The sequence below is a fragment of the Syzygium oleosum genome, unplaced genomic scaffold (assembly GCF_021117445.2).
Source record: "Syzygium oleosum isolate NSW1041296 unplaced genomic scaffold, Sole_v2.1 Sole_v2.09, whole genome shotgun sequence".
Taxonomy (NCBI): Eukaryota; Viridiplantae; Streptophyta; class Magnoliopsida; order Myrtales; family Myrtaceae; genus Syzygium; species Syzygium oleosum.
In genome coordinates, this window is record NW_026607493.1 from 8,008,430 (window position 1) to 8,032,239 (window position 23,810).

Genomic DNA, 23,810 nt, shown 5'->3' on the forward strand with positions numbered 1-23,810 from the left:
TATACAATTCATATATATTTTTTTGGAAGGATACAATGCGTCATGCTTGAGTACGGTCTTGCCTTGTCTGAAGCAAGACGCTTAAGTTGCTAGAGAACGAAGAGAAGTACAAAAAAGATCACATCCTTTCGCCGGCAAAAACAATCTTCTTTATTGAAGTTTTAGCAGTCTCAAACACGAACTCACCGCGAATTCTCCTCGTCATCGAACCGAACAATTCCGCTCATTCCATCACGACACGAGAACTATGGTGATCTCAGAAATTACAGAAGAGAAGGACGGCGACGAAGCTGAAGAGCAGGAACAAGAAACTCCAAGCTTGTCCGTGGATGCCGAGACTCAAACGAGGAGGATCAGGCAGATAATAGAGTACCAGAAGTCCCTGTACTGGTCTTCATCATCTTCTCTGTCTACTTCCTCTTCAGCAGCCGCCGCCGCCGCATCGCGCTCGTCGCTCTCTTCCGCTCGCAGAAGCAGCAGCTTGATGGAGCTCATGAAGTCGGGAAGCACCTCGCTGCAGAGGCTGTTCGACATGGAGCACACGAGCTTGGCCGACTATCTGGACGAGTACAGCGCCACGCCGGTCGTGAAGACCGTCCCGCTGTGGGGTAGCAGCGACTCCGATGCCGACCGGTTTCCCGATCCCTGGGATTCCATTAAAGCCGCCAGGCATTATGAAAGTGCGAGGAGGAACGAGTCCGGGAGTTGTGGGCTCAGTGAGTTCGCCTCGCACGGTACCAGTTTTGTGGAAGAAGGGAAGAAGACGAACACGACGAGGAGAGCGGTGAGCAACGACAGGAAGTTGAAGAGGAAGAGGTCGTTCAGGAGGTTGCCTGGTTTCGGGACGTGGAGGTGGAGAGGTTTTAGGTTTCGATTGCGGCTGAGAAGGCTCAGGATCATGATCTGTGGCAGGAAATTCTGAAAAACTTAGGAAACAAACTAGAATAACAGTCTCGGATGTGCAGTGTAGATTAGAGTTGGGGGTAGTTAAATCTCAATAGCTTCTTACTTGGTAAACTTCCTGGATTACTTGATTCAGCTTTGTTGTTCAATTGCGTGTGGATAAGTAAGAAAGAAACAGAGACCTGAACTTTGGTTCCCGCATGTATCTGCTGAAGTGGCAAAGCTACGACTGGGGCCTTCTTCTTGTTTATCACGTGTGACTTGACCAATAGATTATGATAGCTGACAGGAAAGAGAACAGTAAATGATTATCTCAAATTCCATTACATTTCGAGTTTGTCATCTGCAAGATTATCAGATAAAACTGTTGCATCATTTACATGTGGCCCATGCGGGGCAAGAACCGAAGGGATATTGTAGGAAGGGATATAAGAATCAAGAAAAGAAATAAGGAAAGAAGATTACAAAAGTCAAAAAGTGGAAAGAAAGGAAAAGTTTCTGGTGCTGCCGATACTTTTGCTAAAGGCACCATAAAGCTTCAGCGTTTAGTTTTGGTGGGGATGATGACTGATGAGGAATCAAATCAATTCAACTGAATTTGCTATGTCTAGACCCCAGATGATGATGGATCAAGAGCTATAAATGCTATGGCAAACCACGCAGTTGCCCGAGGTCAACCTCGCCATCACACTTCCCTCTTCAATCCTCAATCCCCTGCTCTGCTTGTTCCACAGATGAACCCCGTAAGTGTCCTCACTTAGCTGTGCGATCTTGGCCTCGACCCACCTCGCGTCGCCTCTGCTCTCGGGGCTCTTGAATAGGCTGCCGATATGGGTCCACCCGACCGGATAAAAAGCCATGGGGGGCATCACGCTGAACTTGCCTCTGTATCCGATTCTCGATTTCACTCTCTCCACGACCCGGGACACCAAGTAAGGCCCGTTGTGACCCCACTTGTTCCCATCAAACGTTAAAGCAAACTCCTGGATGAACTTGTGCAAGAGTGGATGGTGTCTGTCGAACACCATCGCCGCGTTGTTCAGCCTCGTCCATTTCCCCGAGGCTGTGTCCACGCTCTGCGCTCCGATGCAATTCCTCAGCGAACTTATGTCCTTCAGGATTATGAAGTCCGTGTCCAAGTAGACGCCGCCATATCTGTACAGGATGGCGAGTCTTATGAGGTTGGAGAGGTTCTGGGCTAACGGGATTTCGCCGGGGTCTTTGTTGCCTTTCCTCAGCTCGTCGAACCAGGCTTTGGCCGGGGTCATCCTGAGCAGCTGGGGCAAGTCCGGGGTCGCCGCCAGGACCTTGAACCCGAGGTCAGTCACGGGTTTCAGGATCTTGCGCCCTCTTCTCGAGTCCATCGTCCTCGACACGATCACTAGGCATCCGTCTGGATGGGCTCGGAAGAGGCTCTCGACGCCGAGGAGCTCCCTGCTCCCAAAGGAGCTTGCCGGCGAAATCCACGTCATGAAGAACTGCAGCGAGCATCCCTGGCCGAGGAACCTCGCGACGCGGGAATGGAACTTCCGGGTCTGGTTGTCGGACTTGAGTATGTCGAAATTCACCAGGTTTTCGCGCAGCCACCGGATTCTCTCCTCTTCCGTGACATTGAGCGGAGGGACAAGAGGGTACGACGAACTATCTTCAGGATCATCCTCATCGTCGGCTTCCCCGAACTCTTCTCGGATAAACTGGAGTTGCAAGGAGCGGACGGCCGACGGACGGATCAAGAATTCGGGCTTCCGGGCCTCTTGTCGGTCTGAGGCCGCGCCGTTGAAGGGAAGCGAAAGCAGGGAGACCTCAGAAATGGCGGTGTGCGAGGAGGAGACGATCAAGAAGACGGCGGCGACCGTTATCACGGCGAAGGCGAACGGTTTGGCGCGACCAACGGCCGCCGGGCGATCGATCATCTTCCGGGACAACTTGGGAATTTTCATGGCAGCTCTCGAGCTGAAACGCGGGGACGGTCAGAACAAAGATGGCTGGGCTTTAGCGTGTTCGATTCTTTTCTAACTTGGATTCAAAGGGGTTCCGAGGCAGAGGACTTCGGACAGTCTTACCTCCTGGTCTATCCTCAACCTTTGAACCTTTCTTTACGTGTGATTATCGGGGGAAAGTTACAATTAGTATTATATCTATTTGGAAGATTATGTGGAGCGGCCGATGACGCTGATGGAAATTAATAAATTCTTTTGGGGGTCGAAAATGGAAATAAATAAATTTGGCACAAACAACCATGAACAAAGCAGGTGGCCCCACGAGTATATAAACATATATATATTTATTTATTTATCATTGCTTTCTCCGTGGAAAAGTCGTCCAAATTTTTTGGCCGAGTTCATTGGTATGTTAATCGGACGACACATTTTATGTACATTTGATCTGATGTTCCATTACTTTGAGTACCATGGCAACATAATCGGGTGACATGCACGAATTTAGCGAATCCTCGGTGAAAATCGCTTTTTCTTTGGTTATGGTTCTTGAATTTCATTTGCGGCGGTATATGCAACTCGCTAGATTAATTAAATCACGTCGGTTTAATCGCGACTTAGCACCCGGATTGAGAGACTTGTAGAACGCGGTAACGAGGGGCGTCGGAAAGGCTCGAACCCGACCCCCTACCAACCCTTCTTTTTTTTTTTTTTTGTCCGGGTCTATGCGGGTCGGGTCACAAGGGTCATATAATCTTCGCGTTCGGGTCTCCCACTGATATCGGCCCGACGTGAACCGTCGACCCCACTAGCAATAACAGCGAAAGATGATCAGTGCCGTGTTATATGGACTTTACCTTTGTCTCATTTTTTTTCTTTTCAATTTAAAATCAATTTATTTACCTTGCATAGCTTCTTTGACGGGTTGTAACCATTTCCACATATTGGACTAGACTCAAGTTAGCGCGTCATCTCCTAACGTTTTCTCCCCCCGACGAAAGTTTTCTTTGGAGCTCAAGAGCAAAGAAATTATTTATTTATATAGTAATTTATTAATCGGGCAACGATTATATAAATGAAGCGAAATCAGTTAACAATTGTACATGATTCTTATCGCCTTCCACGGGCACACGGCACAGCAACGACGTCGGATCGGATCGGATCGGATCGAATCGACCATTGCCATCGAAATTGACCAGACTGCATGAAGCATCACGTGCTGCCAAAAGGTCCCCCGAAACGACTTTATTGCATTTAAATGAAGTGACGGAAACGCATTTTCGATGTGACCCATGATTTCACTCTATGTTCTTGCCATCTAGAATTTAAGGAACGACCAAAAATAAAAACATATTCAATTGCCAAAAATAAAAATCAAACGAAATATTTGATGATTGCTCTTGATGTGCAATGCGATCTTATTCATCACATGAAAATCCTTGCTTCTAAACACGTGTGTGCAATGGTCATGGTTTCATGACACGCCACCTCCACAATGATTAATACCATAAAAGGACAGGAAGGTAATTTTCAAAGACGGATTTGTCGCCTTTTCTAGAAAATCTAGTTTGTTTGCTTACGATTAACTAAGGATCTCTATGATAGGTAAAGTTATCTTGAGGCGACCACCTTCCTTGCAAACCGTCCTCCCTCTTCTATCTTTTTCTTTAAGATTAATACCACGAAAAATTTCAAATTAATACACTTATAATAAATTTACTCCAAATTAATTTTTTGATTTCCAAAAACCCCAAACTGACACACTTAGGAAAAATTTACCTCAAATTAATTTTTTAACCATAAAAAATCCCAAACCGGTATACCTTCATTAGTTTATGTTGAATTGAATTGATACTACGAAAAATCACAAACCGGTACACCTATGATAAACGGAGGGTAAAATATCAAATCGGTTCACCCGTCAGCTGCCACACGTCATCAAACTCAATAATTTGTTGATAAAATTTAACGAAAATTAACGGAGGGTAAATTTGCCACAGGTGTACCAATTTGTGGTCGTCTTTGGTGATCAAAAAATTAGTTCGGGGAAAATTTGTCACGGACAGTTTTAGTATTTCGTGGTATTAACCCTTCTCTTTAAGAGCTGTGAACTCATTTGGCTTTTTTTTTCCTTTGTTATTTCCAAATTCAAAATCATTATCATTATGTGCGGTGTTCCCCTTGTTCTCATTAATACACATCGAACACTTAATTGCATACTGTATACTTGTATTTGGTTTTACGAAGAGTTATTTACCAAACAAAATATAGGAAATATTTCAAATAACGGCACGAAGCATGACCATTTTTCTCAAAAGAGAACCAAAGTTGAATTTTGTCTTCAAAACTTAAAAGATGAATATGGCAAGAGAATTAAGAGTTCCTGTAATTGAAGATACGGGCAAATAAGTTGGGATTCCATCAGATTGGGGAGTATCCAAGAAAGAGATGTTTGCATGAATTTTTGGGCAAAAAAAAAAAATGCTAAATTAGGGGGCGGAAAGAAAAACTGATGTCCAAAGCAGGAAAAGAAGTTTTGATCAAAATGGTGGTGCAAACCTTACCATAATATGCTATGTGCATTTTAAATATTCCCCTTTCCATTTGTAAAACAATTGGGTAGAAAATTGCTTCATTATGGTGGAAGACTAAGCGAGAAAAAAGTTTGGATTGCATCGGAAAAGATGGGAAATTCTAAAGACTAGGAAGGATCTGGGAGGATTAGGCTTCAGGGATACGCTGGGAAAATAGGCTTGGAGGCTAACTCAGATTCCATCTTCACTCAAGAGCCCGTTGTTAAAAGGAATTTATTGTCCTCAAAGAGATTTTTGGCATGCAGAGGAATGAATACGTCCTTATCGGGGGGTTAGCAGAGCCTGTTGTTAATGGGGAGGGATCCTATTTCTCACATTGTACAGTGGTCAAGTAGGTGATAATAATGGTAGACAAATCAGAATCAGAGAAGGCAAATGGCTAAAACGAGGGGTGATATGGGGCCCTGCCCCAAGAGATGAACCATAGTTTGTTGCTGACTTGATCATTAGGGAGGAAAATGCATGGAACTTAATTACAGTCTTCACAGAGCAGTTTTGACGAGCGTACTGTCAAAGAAATCATTACAATGCTAGTGAGGCCTCAGATAACAAAAGACCAACTATTCTGGAGAGGGACTCAATCAGGAAAATATTCAGTCAAAAGTGGCTATAAATTTATAAAAAAAAGGTAGAGAATATGCCCAGCCAGAACCATGCATAATCATCCTTTCAACCCTTATCACAAACTATGGAAGGATATATGGAATATGCAGACAGTCCCAAAAGTTAGGCTATTCACGTGGAACTTGTGCAAGAATGCACTGCCAACGATGGACAACTTATTTAAACGAAAAATCATACCTGACCTGAGATGCGCTTTGTGCAATGAAAGCTGTACTGAGACAACGAGAGGAAGTTAGGACACCCTCAGAACTTAACATTCGCATTTCGAAGCAGAGAGTATCGAGAATCGAAGCATGGATATGAGATTTATGCACCTAGTTCGGCTCACTCACCAGATTTGGAGTTGGTTGCCCCATATCTGCGGTTCATCTGGAAAGCACGCAATCACATCATCTTCGGAAAAAGACACCAAATCTACCAGTCTCCACTTGAAGGGCATTTTCAAGAAATGGACTTTCTAATATTTTTAAAATTTTTTTCTAACCAGCCTGCGGCGCCGTCTGGAGGCCATAACGGCCCGGCCAACCTCCCGCCGGCCGATCTGGCCGGGCCTCGCTCGAGGTCGGCCGACCTCCGGCGACCGCCGGGTCGCCAGACCGGCGACCACCGCTGGGGGTCGCCCGACCTCACGCAGCGCTTGGGTCGTGCGATCCAGATCGGGTCGCGACCCGAGCGCCGCGAGGCGGGCGACCCAGCGGTGGTCGCCGGGTGCGAGGGCAATAAATCAGAGAGAATCGAAGTTAGTTCTTCTCAGCAATGGACTCCCCCCACAGATCGAGGCTTTGAAAATCGATATAGATGGATCATACGAACCCGGTTCAATGGAAGGAAGTATCGCGTGCATTTGTCGCGATTCAGCTGGAAGAATCCTTGATGGCTTTGCGAGATCGGTTCAACCGTCCTCGGCACTTCAAGTGAAGGCTCGTGCTCTGGTAACAAACCTAACTTTCCTTCTGTCCCGCAAGCTAGAAACGGTGGTAATTGATTCGGACAGCTTTGAGGTAGTCAACGCAGTTCATAGCTTGGATCAGGTTCCTTGGGAATCCAACTACATGTAGACTGGATAAGAGAAATTCAATATCACAGAATTGGTTCTTCTTAGCAATGGAATCCTCCACAGATTGGGGCTTTGAAAACCTATATAGATGGATCAATCTGGTTCAACGAAAGGAACTATTGTGTGCATCTGTCGCGATTCAGCTTGAAGAATCCCTTATGGTTTTGCAAGATCAGTTCAGGCGTCCTCTGCACTTCAAGGGGAGACTGGTGCTTTGTTTCAAATCCTAACTTTCCTTGTGTCCCGTAATGAAGAAATGATGGTAATTGAGACAACTTAGAGGTAGCCAACGCAGTTCATAGCTCGGATCAAGTCCCTTGGTTAGTCCGTGTACTTATTGCTCAATGCTATAAAACGTTAGTCCACTTTTTAGACATCCGGGTGGTCCATTGCCTTAGAGAGAATGCGTGTAGGAGAAATACTCTTACCACAGAATTGCGTCTCTTCACCCCCAAAAGCTCTTTGGGATCTTTTATGTACTGAAACCCAATTAGTGAGCCAGCCCTTTTGATTTACCTAGTTGAATTTAATAAACTTTCTTTCGACAAAAAAAAAAAAAAACCATATTGTTGTTCGTTCACCAATTGACTCACTGAAAGTCAGTCAAGCCAACAAAAGTGTATTCATTCCATCGAGCACTTGTTATATACATCTTCATTGGTCAAATTAATATTATTAGTTCATACTCGATGTTTGTCAGCTCGGTAGGTAGCACGTGATTAGATAATATGAAGTTAATCATAGTAGTATACCCCACCATGTTCCTTCCATTTTGATCCACTATTGGTAGGACTATTGGTAGGACATAGATTGTATGTTCATAAGTTCCAAATAATCCATTATATTATGCGTGCATGTTCACGTCATTACTTCTCGTTTAATACAAAGATTATCCTCGATTTTTCTATACTTAGAAAGAATTGTCGGCCCCTAATTTAATATCCTTCTCTTATGTTTTCTTTATAATGTGATTATACAAACAAGCTACGGACCTTACCAAAAAAAAAAAAAAAAAACAAGCTACGTCTTGATTATTTGGGAACTAGAAGACGAAATTGTCAACACGTGATTGTTTTGACAATCATACAACCTCTAGTTTATGGATAAGCAGAGCATGTAATGGTGTCTAGTAATGGGGTCACCCACGACTAAAGTTTTATTTGGCCAGGAAAAGACAAAATGATGGCACCCATGATTGAATCATCTCGTTTAATGGAGGCCCCGCATCGAGTCATATTTTGAGAGTTAGGGTACTTAAATAAATAAATAAAAAGTTTAGATACTTGATTGGAATTAGGGCAAAGTTCCGATACTCGCAATATGATTACATCTACTCTTTATATTAGACCCGATCAAGGTGCCTTCACCATATTCGGAATCAATCGATCGATTGATAAAACTTGGAACGACGAAACTTGATAGTGCGCCCATTTGTTAATACCTAAATAACCCCACGATACCAAATTATGTTATTTTTTGGGCACGAAATTGATGTCATGCAATGCGTCAGCGAAGCTAGTAAAATGGTCACCTTTCGGATAAGCAAATTCCATTTCCGAAAGATCATGCTTTCCTCTGGTTATTATAAGACTCATCTCATTTAATTTATCATTGGTACTCGTTAATAAAAATCATGTCCACATAAATAAATTTACTAACAATTAAGAAATCGTAAGTAGTCTTTTGATCTACCCCTTCTTAGCTGTTCATTCACCTTCAAAGCTGCAAGTTTTAGGATTTAAATGAACAAAGTAAAAGTTTTGGGACTCAAATTTATGAATGTTATAAGTTTCATAACTTGCCCTATGGTTATCCCTTTTGTTAGCTAAAATCACATATTGATCATTAATGACACTTATGAATGACGGATTCCTATCCTTGATTGAAGGAAAACAAGGTCCTTGTTTTGCAAACTAAAGTTCCACATGTCTAGGTGTGATAAAATTGAGCAACATATCTCTACTTCCACATAAGTGAGAACCATATAGACTCACTAATTCTTTGGTTTCCATAGCTAGAAAGCTAGGTAGCTGAGGGCCGATGACCTCTTTTTCTCGTTCGTTTTTTCTTCTCCAAATTTTTAGATGTTTTTGTTAGAGTGACCCCCTGATCTGATATCTTATAAAAGACGCATGTCTTCCGTGTCAGCAATTTGACTAGGAAATTGATCGGATTTCATCCCGAACGTATGGATTACGAAGAATTAAAACGACGAAAAAAAGGCTTTTCGGTTGCAAAAGAAAGGAGAAACCCCCCGACAGTCATAGCTTCAACCTTTCAGTAGTGGGAGCTTTTGAGATTGCATGACTAGTACAAGCACTAGTAGAGTATGTGAAATCAACATTAAAATCAAAAGTTTAACTGTTGTTTCTGCCTATCTTTCTTAGCTTATGGTCGTCCCAATTCTATTGGGCCTAATATGTGTTGATTAGATGAAAATCTGCCGGGCCTCGTGTTGGCCTTTCTTCTGCAAAAGACTGTCGACATCTGAACTTCCTTACAGAAACTTACGTAACTCAAGTTCGTGCTAATTCAATCTCCGACAGCATCGTGGTTTATCGACATTATTATTATTAGGGATAAGTACACTAGAAGTACTAAAACTTGTCAGGAAAGTATAATTGAGTCCTAAAACTTTCAAAAAATGCGATCAAGTCCTAAAACTTGTCACGAAAGTGTAATCAAGTCCTAAAACTTTCAAAAAGTGCAATCAAATCCAAAAACTTATCACGAAGGTGCAATCAAGTTCTAAAACTTATCACAAAGGTGCAATCAAGTCCTAAAACTTTCAAAAAGTGCAATCAATGGAAGGACTTGATTGAACAAATTTGATAAGTTTTAGGACTTGTTTGCACTTTCGTGATAAGTTTTAGGACTTGTTTGCACCTTTTGAAAGTTTTAGGACTCAATTGCACTTTCCTAACAAGTTTTAGGACTTAATTGCACATTATGAAAGTTTTAGGACTCAATTGTATTTTCGTGACAAATTTTAGGACTTTGAATGTACTTATCCCTTATTATTATTATTATTATTATTATTATTATTATTATTATTATTATTATTATTATCATCTGAGTTTCATCATTATTTTTCCGAAATTAAGAATACTTAAATCCTTTAGAGTGAATATAAAAAATGATTTCAAGTGTTGTTTACCACTGTCCACCAATTTAGTTTAAGTATAGTAAATATCGCGCATTTAAATTAGTAATTACTTGCTCATGACTCAGGGTTAGTGTGTTTCTAGAAAGAGAAAAGTTGTCGCCAAATTCATATTTAAGCCTAATTAAATTGAAATTATATTATTAAATAAGGTTGACAAAATGATGAAACTACTCCTTATTTGATGGCTTATTTTCGGCGAGTGGAGTGATTGTTTTTGTACTAGTATCATGACGCAAGGTTTTTGCTATTGTTAAGCATAAAAAAAAAAGATATTAGAAGTGTCGTAACCGTCGTATGACCGTTCATTTCAATATCAAAAACTATTCGAACGATCATCCGAGTACTATGTAACAAATCGGACCGAAACACGTGTACTATATTTACAGAAGTTAGCATCGATCTCGAGTAAAATGATTTGGAGCCCGGCCAAGGCTGATTTGCTTTCCGGCATGCTAGTTATGGTAATCCACGGAAACGGATCAAAATGGCTTGTCACCTACACCGCGGGGGGGGAGGAGAATCAAAAATTGGAAAAATAAAGAACAAAATGAATTTTCGAAATTTTTCCGTCACCTCCACCGAAACAAGGGGAGGGGGAGGATGTAGTCGATACCTCGGTCAAAAAATTGGAAAAATAAAGAACAAAATGAAGGACGTCAACATCATCGCCCCCTCGTGATTGGTCCGCACTGGCTCGTCGGTCTTGGGCGACCTCCCTCACCAATTTCAGCGCCCCCTTAGGTCCCCAAAAGGGCGGGAAGGGGACCGGCGACACGTGGCGCCACTGGCGCGCGCGATTCCCGAGTCCCCTGGCTTTTTAAATGGAGGGCGCAGATTCGAGGCAGCAGTAACTAACGATCGAAGAGCCTCCGGGAGTCTGTTGGAGATTCCGACGTCGTTGATGCGCTGGGGCACGCCGCGTGGAATCAGATCCGTTGCTTCCCATCTCCATCTCCATCGTCTCTCACGAGGGAGGGGAGGGGACGAGGGCCCCCCAGGGGCCCCGCCACTATATAAAAGCTTTGCAAAAAATCAGATAACGATTTACGACACCCGCGCCCCCGACAAACGCCAAACGCCACGTACGGACGAAGCTCCACCTCTTCTTCCTTCCTCCACAGCTTTCCCCCTCTCTCTCTCTCTCTCTCGCGCTCTCCGTGAGATCGTGCGTTAGCTTTGCGGGCGAGGCGAGGTGAGGTGAGGTGAGTTGAGGTGAGGTGAGTCGATCCCGAGGAGTTTGAGCGAGCGATGGACGCTGTCGCGAGTCGCAGCTTGAAAGTTTTGTTCCACCGGTTCGGAGACGGAGCGGGTTCGTGCTGCTCGTCGCCGTTCGGAGGGAACGTCGCTGCCGGAGCAGACGTTCGCTTCCCGCGAGCCCAGAGGCTCGCTGACTTCGGACTCTTCCGTTTGACCTCAGCTCCGCACAAGCTCGTCGCTCCGGTTCCTTCTCTTTCTTCCAACATCGAGGTCTCTCTCTCTCTCTCTCTCTCTCTCTCTCTCTCTCTGATTGTGAAAATGGTTTATAGCAATTTTGTGGTGAATCGGTGATGCTTGCGATGAATTCGCTTTGCTTACGAATGATGAAAGTGGAATGTTTTTGCTTATAAATTAGTCGGTTTTTTATTTTTTTATTTTTTTGCTTTTCTTGGTTTTGCTTCTTTGCATTCAAAGCAAGCAAAGTTCAGGCACCTTTTACTCCTCCGTTTAGATTTTAGTGGTCAAGGGAGGAGGATGTAATGGTTAAACTATAATGAAATTGGCGTCGCTTGTGCGCTGTCGTTTGTGGAGGCATCTTATTTAAATCTGGGATCACTTGTCCGAAACCAAGAATGCAAAGCTCAAATATGAAAAGCCAAGAGAAAGAAAGATCAAAGTAAGAGCGACATGGAAGCAGAGCTCGATAAAAAAAACTCTGCTTTGACCCTGTGTTGCTCTTCTGGGGATCGTTCAATCCACTACATGATGACCTTTGTAATCACGTAAAACTTCCCATATGTCCATGTCAGCGTATATAAGTGCATATCTTTCGTATTGAAATGCAAAAGGTAGTAACTTTAGTGGCTCGTAGAGATTTGCTGGTGCAAATCGGATAAACTCATCGGATCTCCTGCTTCTGCTTTTAGGATTTCCAACTTACTCTATAGCAAAGCAGACGATGGAAAGAGCACAAAAAGTTTCTCCGACGGACTCGAGAGGCTCTCTTCCATAATATCTACGTTAATTACTCGAACTGGGGTTCTCGACATTCTGCAGAAATATTGAAGAAACAGTATAAGATGGAATGTGTACAACAGCCATATTAGGTCTTATGAGAAAACAGTATTGCTACGGTTCTTATGTTGCTCAAATGGTAATATGTCTCACAGCTGGAATTCATGTTTGGTTATTGCAGCATCCTCTACTGCAAGCAGACCTAGAGACAGCAGAAGATGCGACTACAGAGACATGTAAGTTTTGGCATTACTAATCAGATATATGATGAATTCCTGATTTCGTTAATTCCATCTCCATTTTTTAGGTTCTTCGAGGAAAGTGCACATCAGATTTCAGCTACAGAGAGAGTGTCAATTTGGAGAACAATTTCTTGTAGTAGGGGATGATCCGGCCTTGGGGTCATGGGACCCATCAAGTGCAGTACCACTGGACTGGTCAGATGGACACATATGGTCAGTAGAGCTGGTAAGTTTTTATTCTAGACGAACTTGAGTTTTCTTTCTTTCAAATAAAAATAGTAGATTGTCAGGGCTTTATTCATATCCGCAATGTGTTTGGATAGGACATACCTATTGGGAGAGATACTCAATTCAAGTTCATATTAAGACAAGGAGACGGAGAGATACAGTGGCAGCCAGATCCGGATCGGATTTTAAAAATCTGGGATACTGATAAAACAATCGCTATCTATGAAGATTGGGAAATTGCCGAATTACAAAAGATTACCGAGGAAGAATTATCGGACAGCCTTGCTGAGGTTGAGGAGCCTACTAATGGTTCAGAAAGGTTGATAGTAGTAGAGAACTCAAATCCATCGAGAGAAAAAGTGATGCTAGAACCCAGCAATCGATCAGCTTTTGCTGGTATATGTGCTTCCCCCGAAGAGAATCATCTGGTGGAAGCACATGATGACTTAGTTTTTCCCGACACCGTTGCTCCGGTAGAAGAGATGCCCGTGGCTCTTTATGCAGATAATATTCTCCAGAAGCAGGAGCAGTCTTCAAAAGATGCAACTAACAATGTGCACTGTGAAAAGAGAATTGGTTACCAAAATGAGGACCTGATCACATCGCACGAAGTTCTTGGAAACAATGGCAGAGCTGGAGTCAATAACTTGACAAGCATGAATTTCCAAAGTGACCTAGTTACAATTGATGAAGTTCCTGTACTGGTTCCTGGCTTGACTCCCTTATCAATGGTGCTAACAGAAGAGTCAAATCGATGTGAAGAAGGACGAAGAAGTGCAGGTGATGCCTCTGGTGGGCCTGATGAAGCTATAAGTTCAAAATTACCAGAGGTAACTGCTTGACGAGTGTGTGAGCATTCTCTGCTTTATTGCTTCCCACTTTACCAGTTTGCATTGGCCAGAAAAGTTACTCCATCTCCTGTCAATTGAACGCAACCAGCTAGGATTTGAAGATTCTACTGGGTATTGGAAGTGTTCTGTTGTTTGCTTGTATTCTCGTGAAAAATAAGTTCCATAAGGATGTTTTGTTCCACATGATTGAAAGTGGGGGTAGCTTATACAAGAATCTCGCAATCCATCTCCAGTAGTTGGAAGAGAAAATGCTTCTTATATGATAAGAACCACTTTTTCCTGCTTAATAATCGGGAGCAAAGCTGAATTTTCTTCAGAATACATGGTCATTATAGGGGTCAAACATTAAAATATATTTCAATGGCTACTATCCTATTGGAACTGTTAACACTTTAACGTTGTACCACTGCGCCACATAGATAGCTTATTTTGCCTCTACGAACCAACTCTTCCAACTTATGTAATTGCCACAAGCACTAGTGTCGAATTCTTGAAACATTTGCACGAATGATCAACTGACATATCCAATATGGTAAATGTATCTGCCATGAACAAAGCGAGGCTCTTCTGTCGATAAAAATGGAAAGCCTGGGTTGTTTGTAAGTTGTCATACAACACAAATGACAATGTTCATCTATGAATTTGATGTCTATGACACAGATGACATTGCTCAACTATGATTTTGATGTATCTGACTCTCTCTCTCTCAACTCTCTCACACACGAGCACGCACAATTACAGTTGGGTATGTGAGTTGTGTTTTCTTCTGTGGTGCGTGCATTAATACCTGTGTGCTTCTCTTTTTCGAAGATTCTCTAATGAGGAATTCATTTGCGTGTAAAGCAAGAGCCTCGATGCAATCCATCCCAAGAAGAAACCGCGCTGATTTTTGCCGAAGGACAGCTTGATAATCAACACAAACAGATTATTCACATAGGCAACAGAGAAGGGAAGACCAGCCCTGGAAATTTAGATAATGTATTGAGGAATGATATTCGATGGGGCCATAGGACATTGCAGAAGTTTCTAGCAACTTTGGGGTTGCTATAGTGGGCGGACTCGAAGAGTATACCAGAAATGTGTTGCTGTTCGCGGTGCAGATGGACGATGTAACTTCACAACGCATGCTATTGTTACCTGTCCTTTTGAGTGCGCTTAGGATGTTTGTACTATAGATAGAGTAGCGTGCATGTATTTGTACAACTCTGTTGCAGCTAACTCCATAATCTAGAGGGTGCTACAATCTTTGGCTATAGTTTTAATGTAGTGCCGCAGATAAGAGAATTAGTTGTCATGCCTGTTGTATTATTATGTGCATATGGAAGTAGCGAGCTCCATCATTTTGGCGTTATGTCAAAATTTTGCAACTGTGCTTTTCGTATTATACTTCAATAATGCGTATCCCAGTTCCTCTCGTTCCTATCCTATGGAATTCGCAAGTGTCGAGGTCATGAATGGTCCTGATGCTTACGGCAACGGCCTAAGAATAGTCATCTCTGCCCTCATAGATCATCACCGGAAAGCTTGTCTTCTGTAAAATAATTGCTCCTAGATGCTTGGTCAACAGTTCACAGGCGTAAATGACGGGATCTTCGCAACCATCTAAAGTTTGACGATCCGTCCTTACAAATTCACCAATACAGGAAAGGGAATTTGCTAATAGACCTCTTTCAAATCTTCCCATGACGAAAATTTACGGTTCTCAATACACAAAAATTTCCTCACACGATGTCAAAGATGCTTAACCCGTGCCATTAGAGTACCTGTCAACACGATACCTTCTTTCTCCGGACTTTGGATATATTATCCTCTGTAGTAAATGCACAATGGGAGCGCTCGAAATGAGCTTTTGCACATGCGTCATTTAATAGGATGCTCTGTAAATCATGATACAGGCTCTGGATTAGGCCGCTGGGTTCAGTTTGCATTGAAAAACTGGTGGGGTTTCGAGGATTTAGAGCATCAATGTGGACTCTGCAAGCGAGAGGGGCATCATTATTTCGACATTATCAGGGGGACACGAAGTACAACGATGTACTCAGTTACGAGGTGTAACCTGGGAACCAGAAGCCCCACGATGAGATAACCTCAATAAACTTTTCCGAAGCGCATGGCGTACTTTGTGGGGTTTTCCATCGTTTTCTTCATCGAATCCTTTTTTTTTTTTGCTAAAATTTCTTCATCGAATCCTACCTCGCAGTTAATGTGGTGCTCTTTCTTTTTCTAGATGGATTACATTGTTAATGGCCTGAGAAATCACGCCATTGCATCTTCAGCCAATACTAGAGGTGAGCAGAAAGAACCGTCAGATCGCACCGAACCGGCCAATTCTGAGCTGTTCCCAGGGGCACCGGTCTGGTTCTCAGTTCCATATATGGAACCGCCCACCCGGATTGGATCATTTTTTTTAACAAATCTGTAAAAATAAAAAGCCCTAATCATTCCTTCACAACACAACCCCTTAGCTCGGTGTTTGATGTATGTTCATGAACAAATACCATACCATGGTTGCCGAATAAAGCTGGTATAGTATAGGATGATGGTCATTGTACTTCCATAATTATCTCCATGATAAGAACCCTTGAGAGTTAGAACCTACGGTAGACAATTAATTTGAAAATATACATTAAACACTGATATGACGATATTACACCGATATAACGAGAGAATATAACAATAAATAAATAAAAAGAACATGTCACTTGTTCCATTGGCCCACTCGAGAACCGGTCCCTTTGGTCCGGTTTTCGGTTCCCAGGTGGCAACCAAATTGCCCAGGAACCAATCACCTCCAATGAATACTTTATAGTCCACATACACACCCTACAAGGTAAAGACGATATTTTTTTAAGTTGAGTGCCCCTGGGATATTAGTGAATCATACTTTATAGATTCTCTTTTGCTGTTCATTATCTATATAGAATTAGATCAAAAAAAGTTATCCGTGATTGCAGATATTTTGGTAATAATTGTTATGAAATAATTGTGTATGTGTATATATATTTTTGTTATATTTTGAAGTATCTATGTAAAGGTAAAGCTGAAATTTCAAAAAATAAGGTTTTCCTGCATTTATGTATAAAAAGAAAACGAAAATTTAAAGAGAAAAACTAAAAGTTAACAAGGCTTTCTTGCATCTAAATTACAGAAAGAAAGGAAAAGCTATAAATAAAAATTAAACGTTTGAAAATTTATATTGCGCATATTTTATAGTAGGGTTAATTCCATGAAAAACCTAAAATCAATATTCTTGTGATAAATTTACCCCAAACTAAGTCTTTGACCACCGAAAAACCCAAACTGGTATACCTATGACAAATTTACCCTAAACTAATTTTGACTACCGAAAATCCCAAACTAGTATATTTGTGACAAATTTACCCTTTGGTAGTTTCCGTTAAATTGGATTAATATTACGAAAAATCACAACTTGGAGTTAAAATCCTAAACTGGTACATCCGTCAACTGCCACGTGCCATCTCACTCAGTAATTTGATAGTAAAATTTATCGGAAACTAACAAAGGGTAAATTTGTCATAGATTTACTAGTTTGGGGTTTTTGTTGGTTAAATAATTAGTTTGAAGTAAATTTATTACATGTGTACCAGTTTAAGGTTTTTCGTGGTATTGACTCTTTAGAGTATCTCTAGTTCTGAATAAGTAATTATTATGCATATACTGATTAGGTACGTATAGATTCTATTTTGATATTATAGATATACATTTTATGAATGTTTTGGTTATAAATATTTCAAAATAATTGTTTATATATAAAGATTTTATTTTGAAATATCTATATAAAGAAAAGGCTGTGGGTTATATTCCACATGATTGCACAAATTTTATATGACAAAATTCACCAAAAATCCTAAATTATGTCCACTATAATACATTTATCCTAACTTTTTTTATATAGTATAAAAAATCTTAAACTTGTACCTGTGTGACACATTTACCTGTCAAAGTTCTGTTAATGAGAACTATTGAAAATCTGCCTACATGGACGTTGAAAAGCAAAGAGCGTTGACATGGAGTGAAATAAAAATGACATTTTTTTGGCTGAATGATCATTTAACGGAACCATGACGAAGGGTAAATGTGTCACATATGAATAAGTTTTGGGTTTTTTATGTCACCAGAAAAAGTTTAGGGTAAATATATCACAATGGGTTTTTAATGTCACAAAAAAATTTGGGGTAAATGTGTCAAGTGGGCATAGTTTGGGGTTTTTTGTGGCTTTTTCCCTATTTTAGAATATAAACATTAGCAAATTAGTAATAAATTAGTCATTAATACAAATAGCTTCTTAAAGGAAACAATTACTTAAAAAAAGTCTCTATATTCCATGATTGCACATATTTCATCAATATAAGATGTTAGATAGGGGTGAGCAAAATGGACTGATCGAACCGGGAAACGCCTGGACTGGACTGAACTGGCCTAACAAAAAGGCAGACCACTATTACATGGCTAGCTCATGTATGTATGGGATTAGAGCCAAGCTCACTTAACTATGGAGGTGGAGGTAGTTACAAGAAAAATATCTACCCTAAAACTAGATAAAAAATAGTTATATAGCATTAGAAACGCTCTCAATTTTAAAGGGGCCTAAATAGAGGAGCGATACAGTATGTTCAGATCTTATCTGGAAGAGCTTAAGAGAGTTAGCTAGATTAGGAACATTTGAGTTTAAAGTCAACCCAGCAACCGAAGTATTTGAAAGGTTTTATGTGGGGTTTGATGATTTTTTTATTTGATGAGTTGAAAATGGGACTTTTAGGAGGATGTAGACATTCAATATGCTTGGATAGGCGTTCCTTTAAGAATGGATTGAAGGGTATGTTGTAATCTATTGTTGGATGAGGTGGAAGCAATTTTGATTGCTTGGGCAGTTTGGCAAGCTGAGACTGAGGCATCTTGGAGTTGGTTTCTTACCCTACTATTCACTAACCTAAGGGAGGGTAAAGGCAAGGATTGGACTTTCGTTAGTATCAGCAGAAGGAAATATCTCACTTTTTATCCATAAAAGTTATTACATGGCTATCGTCAGCTCGTGCCACAGGGTGTTGGGTTTAGTCCCGCAACAAGTATAACCCTCGTGTTTAGTTGCCACTGTTGAGTTTGTAACCCTAAATAGACTGCTGGTGATAAGCTAGAGGAAGGTAAATATGATGTCAAGTCATCATGCCCCTTATCGCCCAAGTGATACACATGCTACAATGGCTGGGACAAAGGGTTATGCTGGTTGCAAGTGCTATTATTGATGTGATTTGTTTGTTTTTATTGGCCTACTTTGGTCATAAGGACTTACAAATGCAGTTTCAAGGCTATTTACATTCGTAGAGTATCGAAATTATGCAACGCACACATAGGCTAATTGGAATTTTTTTTTTAAAAGGGGATGCACATAGATGTACATTTGAAGCCGATTTTGACTAAGCAACAATTGATTTGAAGATGGACCACACTAATAGGTTGAGCTGACTTCATAAGTCGAGACCCTAATCGCTTCCGTAGGGCTTTCATAAAGACAGGTATCAATTGTGATTATGTTGATAATAAATTTAAGCCAGCCTTCTATTCATACCATGAAAGCAAAGTGAAAGAGCAAAAAAAAAAAAAAAGGAGACTGAATGGTTGGGCTTTTCTAGCCACCCCTTCATCTATTTATAATATTCAATATAAGCGTACTTACAAATATACCCCCGTAAATGCCTATACTAAAAAACACATCATTACTCAACACCTCCTCTCCAGTTGGAACGTATATTTTATATGTATGTGCTAACTTGTTACAAATGTAACTCACGTGCGGACGACGAACGGATTTAGTAAACAAATCAACAATTTGATCATCCAAGTGTACGAACGTTGTTGCGATTTCATTGGAAACCAATTTTTTCCTAATAAAGTGGCAATCGATAGCAATGTGTTTAGTTCTTTCATAAAACGAAATTATGCGCAGTACAACTTAGATCGTCAAAAATCAGTTTCATCGGTTTCGTCCATGTAAAGCCCAACTCCTAAACCCAATGTTTTAAAACCGTATCAACTCACATGTTGCTAAAGTCATGGCTCTGTAGATCGTCCATTATGTATCTCCGATGACACCATAATGCAGTAATCCTTTTCTCGGAGCACCTTTCATATATCTGATAACGCAGATCGATGCATCAGAATGACTATTTCATTGGAAATCCTTCCATTATCATGCATTTCACCCTCCAAATACCTTCCCTTTAGGTCTTTAAAGGGAAGGCTTCTATCCAGCCTAATTTCCATATAGAGGCAAATTGCAGATGAAAATCCCAACAAGTCGTGATATTCTAACATTTCTAGTGAGTTTTGTGAGAGTATCACCAAGTCGCAGATTCCAGCATTAACCTTCTATAGCCTTGTTTAAAATAAAATGCTAAGCAATATTAAGAAAATGCAAGTTCCATGGGGCATTGGAGGGAAAAGTGTCAAAAAAGTCCTAAACCTTTTGCATTAGTGCCAATTTAGTCCTAAACCTTTTACATTTGTGCCAATTTAGTCATAAACCTTTTTTTGGTGTCAATTCAGTCCTAAACTTTTTGCATTGGTGCCAATTCAGTCCTAAACCTTTTGCATTGGTGTCAATTGTCCTAAACCTTTGCATTTGTGTCAATTCAGTCCTAAATCTTTTTGAGCTAAATTAATCGGAAGGACTGAATTGGCACAAATACAAAAGGTTTAGGACTAAATTGGCACCAATGCAAAAGGTTTAGGACTCAATTGGCACCAAAAAAGGTTTAGGACTCAATTGGCACCAATGCAAAGGTTTAGGACCAATGGCACCAATACAAAGGTTTAGGACCAATTGGCACCAAAAAAGGTTTAGGGCTCAATTGGCACCAAAAAGGTTTAGGACTCAATTGACACAAATGCAAAAGGTTTAGGACTGAATTGGCACAAAAAAAGGTTTAGGACTAAATTGGCATCAATGTAAAAGGTTTAGGATTTTTGACACTTCTCCCGGGCATTGGATTCACGATTCGGAAGGAAGGAGAAGATTTTGCCGGTGCATTACTTTCAGAATGATTTCGCGTGTTTGAAGGCAAGGTCATGCAAGAATTCTTTCAGGATAAATCCTAGATTATGCATTACTCGTACTATGGGGTAAGTTAGATTATACATCTCCATGTTGTAGGGAGGGTGGAGCTATCAAGGAAGAACTTCAAACCCATATGCCATGATTAGTCATCAGCAGAATTCTTACTTATTTCTCAATAATGAAGACGACTAATGTAAGGAAGCAATATCATCATATTGCAGTACTCATTGACCTGTACAACATTGCTACCGGTGCATTATTTCGAGTAATACCATGTTAACCAAAGTTGTTTCACTTGTTTCTTCAGCGATAGATGAGTTAGCCAATCTTTCCTTCTCATCGTGTTGGAAAGCTGGAGGATCTGAGCCTCCCTCAAGACCCCACAAAAATTCCACAAAACGCAACAAAGCCAAAAAATGTTTAGTGCTTGGACCAAAAGTTGAATCAAGAAGCACGAGTAGGGAAAAAAAGCATAACTCACTTCGTTATAACAAGATTGACAAAGTCCTATGGCAAAATGAGGTGTATCAGTAACCTTGTGCTCACAGCGTCCTCTTATTCGGTTATTTTGCCGAACTTTTCTCTATGAGCTTAGCTTTTGTACTGACTCCTCAATATATTAATGGAAAGAAAATCAGGAAGCTCCTATTATAATTACATATTAAAGGCACAAGGCGCAGAGGAGCAGGAATAGGCATAAAATTTTCCATCTATCAATCAGGTACATGAAAATCATGAAAGTGCAAAGGTCGCCAAACTTGTGGATAAAAAAAAGTAGCCAGTCCTTCTATGCCTGACACTCTGAGCAGTCATACATAACCATAAGTTATTAAAGGCTGTTAATCAAAGCCTCTTTGTCGATCAGCAAGGCAAGTACTTAATCAGCCAGGTAGAGTTAATGCTTTAGTTAATTGAAGAAGCTTGCTAAACGTTAAGCCACTTCTCCAGTACAGCTTGTGTAAACTGCATCTCTTGACCTTGACAATGTATTCAACTGGGTAAAAACGTAGAATCCACCAAAAAAAAAAAGTTTGGTTAAACTAACCTTGAACCAGTGAGGACGACTACAGCAAGGCTTATATTGTTCTTGAACCAGTGAGGAGGACTACACCAAGGCTTATATGGTCCTGGCCTAATTACTTCAATTAACTAATTGACTCCCTATCTCCTATCCCTAGAGCTTAACTTTGGTTAGAGCGATATCAGTTTTACCATGCCATTGCAAGTAAAATAAGCCTCATATCTGCTCAAGTACGATGCAGTATTTATCAGCTCACTGCTAGACTTAGTCAGGTGGTGCTGTTGACAGCAGTTGCCATGGGCATAAACAAATCCACTGAGAACTAAGTGTGATGACATAAAACAAGAGAACATTTTAAACTGCCAGATACTAAAACCTAAGAGAAAGAAGCATTATGTGTTCAAAGAAAATACAATTTGCTCACAACCATTGTCAGTCGGAAGTAATTAGCAGTTTATGTTTTGCAGATTTTATGTCACTTGTATTAGCACTCACAAAGTCATGGACAACTCTCCCTCCCCTCCAAAAGCCCCAGAAGCATAGGCACACCACCGTGCCCCTCCAACACACCACCCTCGCCCCCCGCCCCCCCCCCCCACACACACACACACACACACACACACACACACACACACACACACACACACACACAAACAGAGAGAGTTTTGAATTACTGGCTATATTTCACTTGATGCTACAGAGGCATACCGTTAAGCCACCAGACTATTACTTCCTAAATTCAGCTTTGCTCGGTTTGTCAATGTTGCTTCACAAATATGCACTAGCCCTAACTGATGAAGAATTCCAAGAAGCCACATGCAAAAGTGAAAGATAGCAGCAAGTCAAACAAGTGCAACAACAATAACACATGATTTTTATCATATAACAGGTCTGGCTACAATCTTCCTCTTAAAAACCTTCTTCTTCAGAAATAAAAGATTTGAAAGACGAATCTCTCATAAACAGAATGCACTCCATTAATAAAACGAATTTGCAATTCTTCCTACAGAACATTTGAAGTAATGCAAACAAAACTGGCATAGCAAGCCATTAATTGCAAAACTAAGATGCCAGGTAAATGAGATCGAGAAACAGATACTACACAATTTTTAACATAAGGCAGCAGTTAGCTAGAAAGAGAACCATCCAATAAGCAGCTGAGAAACAAAGACCAAACAATGAAATTTCATATTTGAAGTGGCCAGTTACTTTAAAGTTGTGCCTCAGTTCTATGTTTACTCAATTCGCAAATTTACTTTATGAAGCAATGTGGCAGACTTATGTTGGTGGAACACACTCAACCTGATAAATATCAACTTGCAGTCTGCCACATTATCACGTACACCAATTTTTTAATGTATACTAATTTTGGTGGGTCACTAGTTCTGGACATCACCCACATGCAAAATTAACTAAAGTAAATGTGGCCGATGACCATAATTGTAGTCCACCAATTAGAAGAGCCAGGGTTGACGGAAAATATGGCATCTCTGTAAATTTGTCTTAACATGCTTAGCATTACTCTTATCTAATTTAAAGGGTCGCTCTCTTCCAACCACACTATTGAGCAGGCTATAAACTCCATTTGATTCTAATTATCGTCCAAGAGAATCAGGTGCAATAAAATCTCTGAATCAGAATATAACAAGCAAAGAACCATCAAAATAGTTCCTATTATCTATAAAAAAAAGTACTTTCTATTACCTACAAAAAGAAAATACTTCCTGTTCTTAATGGTGTCCTATCCTCCTCCTATCGTCCTATCAAATGGTTTCCTAAACGCATAGGAGGAACATAACACCAAATCACGGTTAAGCACCGTAAGACTACAAATAAAAAGTGCACTGCTCTAAGGAGATCACCTTTGAGGCTTTGACAGGTTCCTTCACGACACTATGAAG

General features: G+C 40.8%; 2 protein-coding genes across 5 annotated transcripts; one reads left to right on the top strand and one right to left on the bottom strand.

Moving 5' to 3' along the window:
- Positions 1–126: 126 nt before the first annotated feature.
- LOC115690702 (uncharacterized) lies at positions 127–2,843 on the bottom strand. 2 transcript variants are annotated; one of them, XM_056314906.1, is made up of 3 exons: positions 1,369–2,843; positions 1,010–1,185; positions 127–903 (listed from the first exon to the last, which is right to left on the bottom strand). In XM_056314906.1, exon 1 carries the CDS (start codon positions 2,841–2,843, stop codon positions 1,533–1,535), a length of 1,311 nt encoding a protein of 436 aa, XP_056170881.1. In that variant the 3' UTR covers positions 127–903; positions 1,010–1,185; positions 1,369–1,532. The 2 variants fall into 2 exon arrangements, with proteins under 2 accessions (XP_056170881.1, XP_056170880.1); XM_056314905.1 differs by having other exon boundaries at positions 127–1,185.
- Positions 2,844–11,420: 8,577 nt separating this feature from the next.
- On the top strand, positions 11,421–15,172 carry LOC115693814 (uncharacterized). 3 transcript variants are annotated; one of them, XM_030620887.2, is made up of 5 exons: positions 11,421–11,748; positions 12,674–12,728; positions 12,800–12,960; positions 13,058–13,792; positions 14,661–14,891. In XM_030620887.2, exons 1-5 carry the CDS (start codon positions 11,530–11,532, stop codon positions 14,697–14,699), a joined length of 1,209 nt encoding a protein of 402 aa, XP_030476747.1. In that variant the 5' UTR covers positions 11,421–11,529; the 3' UTR covers positions 14,700–14,891. The 3 variants fall into 3 exon arrangements, with proteins under 3 accessions (XP_030476747.1, XP_030476757.1, XP_030476739.1); XM_030620897.2 differs by having other exon boundaries at positions 11,422–11,748; positions 14,624–14,891; XM_030620879.2 differs by having other exon boundaries at positions 11,424–11,748; positions 14,657–15,172.
- Positions 15,173–23,810: the final 8,638 nt, after the last annotated feature.